This window comes from Alosa sapidissima, chromosome 2 (genome assembly GCF_018492685.1).
Source record: "Alosa sapidissima isolate fAloSap1 chromosome 2, fAloSap1.pri, whole genome shotgun sequence".
Taxonomy (NCBI): Eukaryota; Metazoa; Chordata; class Actinopteri; order Clupeiformes; family Clupeidae; genus Alosa; species Alosa sapidissima.
Window position 1 is genome coordinate 10,198,913 of NC_055958.1, and position 9,328 is coordinate 10,208,240.

The 9,328-nt window shown below is 37.1% G+C and overlaps 1 protein-coding gene and 1 long non-coding RNA gene across 2 annotated transcripts; both read left to right on the forward strand.

Annotated features, from left to right (window-relative positions):
• The first annotated feature begins 4,113 nt into the window (after positions 1 to 4,113).
• On the forward strand, positions 4,114 to 4,548 carry LOC121688038 (vegetative cell wall protein gp1-like). The gene has a single exon (XM_042067359.1). The coding sequence runs from the start codon at positions 4,114 to 4,116 to the stop codon at positions 4,546 to 4,548; it is 435 nt and encodes a 144-aa protein (XP_041923293.1).
• Positions 4,549 to 7,658: 3,110 nt separating this feature from the next.
• On the forward strand, positions 7,659 to 9,031 carry LOC121685726. Its single transcript, XR_006023417.1, has 2 exons — positions 7,659 to 7,742; positions 8,679 to 9,031. It is a non-coding gene; the product is annotated as an uncharacterized LOC121685726 (long non-coding RNA).
• The last annotated feature ends 297 nt before the right edge of the window (positions 9,032 to 9,328 follow it).

Here is a 9,328-nt window from a genome sequence, read left to right on the forward strand (position 1 = left end):
TTTAACTGTTCAGCCATTGTAACTGTTACTTGTCATCAACTATGACTCCTACCCACTGTAGCTAGTTAGCTAAGTTAGCTAAGTAACATGGTTAGCATAGTTAGCATGCTAGTTAGCATTTTTAGCAAAACTGCTTAAAATGATTAGCTAAGTTAGCTAAGTCACATGGTTAGCATAGTTAGCATGCTAGCATGCTAGTTAGCATTTTTAGCAAAACTGCTTAAAATGATTAGCTAAGTTAGCTAAGTCACATGGTTAGCATAGTTAGCATGCTAGCATGTTAGCATGCTAGTTAGCATTTTTAGCAAAACTGCTAAAAACGATTAGCTAAGTCAGCTAAGTAACGTGGTTAGCATAGTTAGCATGCTAGCATGCTAGTTAGCATTTTTAGCAAAACCGCTAAAAACGATTAGCTAAGTCAGCTAAGTAACGTGGTTAGCATAGTTAGCATGCTAGCGCTAGCATGTTAGCATGCTAGTTAGCATTTTTAGCAAAACTACTAAAAACGATTAGCTAAGTAACATGGTTAGCATAGTTAGCATGCTAGCATGTTAGCATGCTAGTTAGCATAGTAACTTTGTTAACATTATTATCTTTGTTAACATAGTTAGCATAACTGCTAGCAAACATTAGAGCCATTCCAACTGTCAGTTATCGTCAACTATCTACCTAAATAATTTAACCATTTAACCATTTAAACTATCCACCTATTTAACTGTTCAGTCATTCCAACTATATTAAACCTCATCTACTTAGCAACCAATATAGTTTGTTTTTACTCTGTATGATATTTTACATCATATTTTTGCATTTTCATGCACTGTATTTCCTTCAGGAAATGCTTTTCTAGTTATTATTATTATTCTTCTAACGCAGCTAATGCAGCTTCAACCGTTTAACGTAGAAACTTCATTCAAACATTGACGCGTAGGTCTTAATTAGGACATGTGGGCTTTGTATTTTTCATCTTTGTAACTTTTATACTTTTTAAACTATTAATTAAAAACTAATCAAAATTTCCCCATAGACTTAACATTATGATTATGACATCACAATACGGCCGTTAAGCAATTAGAATCCTATGGCAGGTGTTCGGGCCACCTGGATCAACTGCCAGTCTCAGGCTTTAAGCATACAAACTGGCCCTATTAAGACTACACATCCTGTTCAACTGCTTCCTCTGCCAAAAACTGTTTCAAAATAAAAGTCCTCACTACAATATTTCACTGTTAAACAATTTAACCCTTTAAACTACTGAACTTTTTAACTGTTCAGCCATTGTAACTGTTACTTGTCATCAACTATGACTCCTACCCACTGTAGCTAGTAAGCTAAGTTAGCTAAGTAACATGGTTAGCATGCTAGCATGTTAGCATGCTAGTTAGCATTTTTAGCAAAACTGCTAAAAACGATTAGCTAAGTCAGCTAAGTCACATGGTTAACATAGTTAGCATGCTAGCATGTTAGCATGCTAGTTAGCATTTTTAGCAAAACTGCTTAAAATGATTAGCTAAGTTAGCTAAGTCATATGGTTAGCATAGTTAGCATGTTAGCATGCTAGTTAGCATTTTTAGCAAAACTTCTTAAAATGATTAGCTAAGTCAGCTAAGTAACATGGTTAGCATAGTTAGCATGTTACCATAGTTAGCATGTTAGTTAGCATAGTTAGCATAACTGCTAAAATTGATTAACTAAGTTAGCTAAGTAACATGGTTAGCATAGTTAACATGTTAGTTAGCATAACTGCTAAAAATGATTAGCTAAGTTAGCTAAGTAACATAGTTAGCATGCTACCATAGTTAGCATGCTAGCATGTTAGCATGCTAATTAGCATTTTTAGCAAAAAACTTGGTTAACATTATTATCTTTGATAACATAGTAGCATAACTGCTAGCAAACATTAGGGCCATTCCAACTGTCAGTTATCGTCAATTATCTACCTAAATAATTTAACTATTTAAATTATCCACCTATTTAACCGTTCAATCATTCCAACTATATTAAACCTTATCTACCAAGCAAATAATTTAACTATATAAACTATCCACCTATTTAACTGTTCAGTCATTCCAACTATATTAAACCTCATCTACCTAGTTCAGTCATTCCAACTACATTAAACCTCATCTACCTAGTTCAGTCATTTGAACTATATTAAACCTCATCATGTTGGTTGCCAATTAGCACATCATCTGTTTTAACAATATATTTCACACCATATGTTTTGCATTTTCATGCACTGGTAATTCCCTGGAATTGCGTTTTCTAGTTATAGTGCATGAAAATGCACTATGCTGTTCTTCCAAAATGTCTTATTAGAGTGCATGAAAATGCACTCTACTGTTATCCGAATTATTAGAGTGCATGAAAATGCACTCTATTGTTATCCGAATTATTCTTAATATTATTATTCTTCTTCTAACGCTTTTTGTGCGTTTAATACAGCTTCAACCGTTTAACTTAGAAACTTCATTCAAACTGCGTTGCGTAGGTCTTACTTATGTGACTTCAGCTGTATTTTTCAACTTTGTAACTTTTATACTTTTTAAACTATTAATTAAAAACTACTAAAATGTCCCCATTGACTTAACATTAGATTATGACATCACAATAGCAATTAGAATCCTATGCCAGGTGTTCAGGCCACCTGGAGCCACTGTCTCAGGCTTTAAGCATACAATATGGCTGTATTAAGACTGCAGATCCTGTTCAACTGCTTCCTGTGCCTTAAACTGTTTCAAATTAAAAGTCCCTTTAAACTATCCAACTTTTAAACTGTTCAACTGTTATCAACTGTTCAACTGTTGTAACTGTCAGTCAACTATGACTCCCATCAACTGTATCCTCTGCCTTCAACTGTTTCATAATCATTCTATTAAGACTACACATTCTGTTCAACTGTTTCCTCTCTCCACAACTGTTTCAAAATAAAAGTCCTTGCTACAATAATTCCCTATTAAATAATTTAACCATTTAAACTATCCACCTATTAAACTGTTCAGTCATTCCAACTATATTAAACCTCATCTACCTAGCAAATAATTTAACCATTTAAACTATCCACCTATTTAACTGCCCAGTCATTCCAACTATATTAAACCTCATCTACCTAGAAAATAACTTAACCTTTTAAACTATCCACCTATTTAACTTTTCAGTCATTCCAACTATATTAAACCTCATCTAGGCTACCTAGTTCAGTCAATCCAACTATATTAAACCTCATCTGCCTAGCAAATAATTTAACCGTTTAAACTATCCACCTATTTAATTGTTCAGTCATTCCAACTATATTAAACCTCATCTACCTAGTTCAGTCATTCCAACTACATTAAACCTCATCTACCTAGCAAATAATTTAACCTTTTAAACCATCTTTAACTGTTCAGTCATTCCAACTATATTAAACCTCATCTACCTAGTTCAGTCATTCCAACTATATTAAACCTCATCTACCTAGTTCAGTAATTCCAACTATATTAAACCTCATCATGTTGGTTGCCAATTAGCACATCATCTGTTTTAACAATATATTTCACACCATGTGTTTTGCATTTTCATGCACTAGTAATTCCCTGGAATTGCGTTTTCTAGTTAGAACAAGAAATAGCAAATACCTGCCTATTACGAAACAAGATTGTGGTTTAGAGAGGTAATTGAGCCGATAGCCAGGGTTAGCGGGGAGCTCCCAGTTAGCTATATTGCCAGTTTTGTGGGCCTCTTACAGACACAAAATGCAATTGAAATTTCGGTGCAACATGAACAACAAGATGCATTTAACGTTGAGCCCCTAGGGATCAATAAAGTATCTATCTATCTATCTATATATATATATATCTATCTATCTATCTATCTATTTTCATCTCATACATTGCGAAGAAATCGTTTAAATTCAAAGTTTGTACTGTCACCGACCTATGTTCCTATGGTTTCTTTGCAATGTATTCATTGAGTTAAATGTTTCTTCGCAATGTATTCATGAGTTAAAAACGCATCTTGTTGTCACGTAAGGCCCTGTTCATGTTGCACCTCTGTTAAGAGGCACAAAGACACTCCAGATCATGCCCCTAAAACGTCGTTTTTGTACCCCCTTTCACTGCAGTTAAACTAATCATGGTTTCCGGTTGTTTTTCTGTTTTGTTCTTAGTGCAGTCAGCACCCAGCTATCCAGCCCCCCAGCACCCAGTTTCACAGCTACCCAGCCATCCAGCACCCAGCTACCCACCCAGCCACAGGCACCCAGCCATCCAGCACCCCAGCTACCCAGCTACCCAGCCATCCAGCCGCCCAGCACCCAGTTTCACAGCTACCCAGCCATCCAGCACCCCAGCCACCCAGCTGTCCAGCCACAGGCACCAGCCATCCAGCACCCAACTACCCAGCCAGCCACCCAGCTACCCAGCTGTCCAGCCACAGGCACCCAGCCATCCAGCACCCCAGCTACCCAGCCATCCAGCACCCCAGCTACCCAGCCATCCAGCACCCAGCTACCCAGCATCCAGCTACCCAGCCATCCAGCACCCTACCAAAACATATAATAAAGCATAATGAAATGTATTTAATTTACCTTATTGACGAAGTTATCGTTTGGTTATTAGGCGAGTTCGACTTCGGCTGAGTCTGACTTGGTCTGGCTTTCTACGTAAACGTGATCTTCAGAGGCTAGTCGGGAGGAGCTACAACAGAGGGCAGCTCATCCCGGACAGGCAGGCTACAGTCTGCCTGACGTGACTCGCGGGAGATATCGCGGAATGTGGGACATTCTAAAACGCTTAACGTGAAAAAGCTTAACGTGGCTTACGGTAGGAAAACAACGATGAATCATCACCAAATTTCGCATGGCCATATGTTGTCATGAACACTTAAGTCTGTCAAAAAAACTAAACCGAAATCCAACGATTATAGAACATATCTCACGTTAACGTTTTCTTCTTCATTGACGCCTATGGCGAGAAAAAGGCTTAACGTGATTCAAAGTACCTAAACAACGCTCAGTGATCACCAAATTTATCTCATATATTGCTTATCATAACCACTTAAAACTGTCAAAAAATCGAACCCAAAGTCCAATTATTATGGACGTTATCCGACATTAAGCGTTGCTGCTTCATTCAGGCCTATTAAAAGGAAAAAGCTTAACGTGGATCAATATACCTAAACAACGTTCAGCGATCACCAAATTTCTCTCATATATTGCTCTTCATAAAACCATCAAAAAATCGAAACCAAAGTCCAATTATTATGGACGTTATCTGACATTAAGCGTTGCTGCTTCATTGAGGCCTATATTAAAAGAAAAAAGCTTAACGTGTTTCAATGTACCTAAACAATGCTCAGTGATCACCCAATTTCTCTCATATATTGCTTATCATAACCACTTAAGACTGTAAAAAATCGAACCCAAAGTCCAATTATTATGGACGTTATATGACTTTAGCGTTTCTTCTTCATGAGGCCTATATTAAAAGAAAAAAGCTTAACGTGATTCAATGTACATAAACAACGCTCAGTGATCACCAAATTTATCTCATATATTGCTTATCATAACCACTTAAAACTGTCAAAAAATCGAACCCAAAGTCCAACTATTATGGACGTTATCCGACATTAAGCGTTGCTGCTTGAGGCCTATTGAAAGGAAAAAGCTTAACGTGGATCAATATACCTAAACATACATAAACAACGTTCAGCAATCAACAAATTTCTCTCTATGCTCCTCATAAGCACATGAAACTATCAAAAAATCGAAACCAAAGTGTTCTGCCGTTTATCTACATGCGCACCTGCATCAGGCTACTCAGCTACTAGTAGAGAACTGTCCCTGTTTGTACCCAACTCTGCACTGTAGACCATAAACTGGCTATTTATATTTTTCTGTGAAATAACCAATTCTATTCAACTTTATGAAGCAGAATTACGCAGTAGGCTACTTGGCACGTAGGCCTAACACATTTTTGTTTGCGCAGGAGAGAGAATGACAGCTATTAACAAATTTCCAAATATTTGTAAGATGTTTTTTTTTACCCTAAATAGATAGGAAATCTCAACAATAAAGACATTTGTCGGCATTTTTTTCTTGGTTCTCATGGGGATATAAATAACGTAAAAAGGCGCACCTCACTGCAAAAACCAAGTCCTGTCTGATTGCTGCCTTTGACGTGCGCAAATGTGCACAGGGAGCATTTCCCGCCCTTGTTTAGTGGCGGGAACGAATATATATATATATATATATATATATATTATTAGCCAACTACAGTAGGCTACTGATCTGGAGCTATGACAGATATAGGATATCGTAGGTGGCATGTGTTGTAGTCAATGTTCAGGCCAATATTCATCTTTGCTAGTTCAGTAGGCTGTCAGTGTGAAATCTTTTTTTTAATTTATGGCTTTCTGTAGCCTATGTCCATTTAAACTATAGGCAATCTCTGGTGTAGTTACAAGAAAAATGAGTGAAGTTAATTGTGGCTTATAGGCTCAATTATGTTATGAGGTTTCTGCATCAGATACCATCCTTCTGTTCAGTGTAGGCTTAATCCTGTTTTTGTAATCCTGTACGCACTGTGCGTACAATTTCTTCACAGCTTTATTTATGAAATCATTCAATATTAGCCTATAAAAAACACTTGTGTGACAACTAGCCTATATTTATTGACTCATGTGCAATCTGAATATTGGCATTATTCCGAATAAAACCGGAATATGGTGTGCATGGAAATCATAGAATCATATAAATATGAAAACGTAGCATTGCCATGCCTTGGCCTGTGTGGCGTGGCTTTGCATGGGTCAATCCTGACGCTTAAAAACACAACGTTCCATTCAATTATAGGATAATAGCCTAAATCACTCAGTCATGAAAAGAAAACAGCAGCAGCAGCTTCATATTTTTCAGGCGTTTAACCGTAACGTTAAAAGACGCACTGTTCTTAGCAGTGATGCTGACACTGACAGCAGCGAGAGATTGTCCTCTACGGTCACGGTATACACACGTTTAAAATGTTGAATTGTTTGCTTTCCTCTGTAGGCTTATTTAAAAAAAAAAAAAAAAAGCACTGTTTGGAACAAGGATTCAGTTTCTAGAGCAGAGGTTCTCAACCTTTTTGGGGCAAAGGCGCGTCATGACGAGTAGGGTTCACTGTAAAACCGAACAGTACAAGTAAAACAATGTTTGTTTTCAAAAATGAAAAAAAGTTAATAGTACTCTAATCGTCTGTGTTACTTGAACAAATGTGAACTTTTAAGTTGACAGCACTCATCCGCTTTAAGTCATTTGAAAAAATTGAAAGCGTGGGAAACTTCCCCACGCAAATTGTAGCAAATTTGTAGGCGGATCTTCTGCCATACGTGGACCTTGTGTACAGCACCAACTATCATATGAACTAATTAACCCCCGTTAGCACTATTTAACACAATAGCTTGGAAGTGCAAGCTTTGTGGTGCACTGCTTGATAACAGGGCACAGGTCCTGCAACATTATCGTTTACAGCATGTTAGCAATGTTTCCTCCATTAACGTTAGTCCACTGTCATGTTACTGACTGTCTGCACATTTAAGTCAGTAGCCTAAATTCATTTGACACGGTCACACACAGTTCATGCTCAGTCAGAATGTGTATTATTCGCATGTCAGCTGTGTAGGTGAAAACAACCATTTAAATATCCGACGTGCTGTGGCGCTCCGTGGCCTTCCTTTCTACCTCCATGAGGATGATGCCACTTTTCTAAAGACATGGGATGTAAGTAAGTATGTTTTCTATTGACATGACAGTTAAAGCGTAACTGTGGCATTAAGCGACCCATGGCCTGTTGTTTCGAGGTCAACGCATGCTATTAGAATGAAAAACAATGAGAAAATTGAGTACAACATAAAGCAAATACTGGTCCAGCAGCTTAAATGGGTGGTTCAGGATTTTGGACATAGGACCTAATTTCCAAGTTAGCAAGTGTGATATTTATCAGTGGAGACCGTTTTTAACACGTTTCATCCAGTCCTCGTCTATTCAGGCGTTATATTTATTTGCCTCGGTGTACTATGGAGTGGGTAAGACAGTTTTTAGTGGCAGGCTTACACATACTGTTGACTCGCGCCAGCCTAGCACCTGCGAACTCTGCAACTAGAAGGACTGGATGAAACGTGTTGAAAACGGTCTCCAACTTGTGTTTTTATCTTGGATCTTGGCACAAGGGATTATAACACCTAATCCTGTGTATTAATGTAATATCACACTTGGTAACTTGGAAATGAGGTCCTATGTCCAAAATCCTGAACCACCCCTTTAAACTAACCTAACAAGGCATTTGAACTGAACTGAAACTAAAGCCAAATTCCCTGGTAGGTTATCAATAGCTGCTGGGCCACTACTCAGTCTATGTTGCACCAATTTTTTAAATTCTTTTAATTTTATTCTTACGAACAGCCGTGACCTCGAACAACAGGGCAATGTGTCGAATAACGCTGGAGTTACATTTCAAGCTTTTGTTTTTCTGTTTGTTTTTTCACCAAGAAACTCCAGGGAAGTTACTTAGTATTATTTCAAGTAATTATTTCAATAATGCAACTGCCCTGGAAAAGTTTGAAGATAAAATTTTAAACTTAATATGACATGGTATCACTTGACATGTAATGCCTATTAGATATTCAATTAACACACAATTGTTCTTTGTTCATTTCTTCAGGTCTCTCAATCGGAGTTTCCAGATATTGAGGACCTTACTGTTGAACTCATTCTGATCAGCACGAACAGTGCAAATGCATCCCTCTGCCCAAAGAAGACTCCTGTTGTTTTGGATTGAAATGACTGTTGAATTTCCTAGCATTGGTCAGGCATTTGTCATAAAGTATCTATCTATCTATCTATCTATCTAGATAGATAGTATCTATCTATCTATCTATCTATCTATCTAGTCTTTATGCCCTTGATCTAAACTGTGTTTATTTGAATTTAGCCTCCACTACAGCCCTGTTCTGAACTCCAACCTGTATTTGTTTCCATGGTTTACATGAAAATAAAAGATTAAGAAGAATTTCACTGGCCTTTGTCAACCTTTTTAATAATTTTCTTTCAAGTCCTTAGTTGAAACTAATCAAAATGGACAAGTTTGTTCAATTTTCTGGAAATTAAAACTTTTAAGTTTTAAATTTAATTTAAAGAACTGGTTGAAGCAAAATGAAATATTTCAGGCTGACATCAATAAATCCAATTAAGCTATCTAAGCTTAATTGTATTAATTACCGTGAACTCATGTAGTTGATGTTTCTTTAACTTAAAAAAACCTTGTTGAACACACTCAAAATTTGCTAGTGAAGACTAATTAAAAAAGGTTAG

Excerpts from the sequence above, each read along its gene's own strand:
- LOC121688038 (XM_042067359.1), top strand. The coding sequence starts at position 4,114 with ATGGTTTCCGGTTGTTTTTCTGTTTTGTTCTTAGTGCAGTCAGCACCC.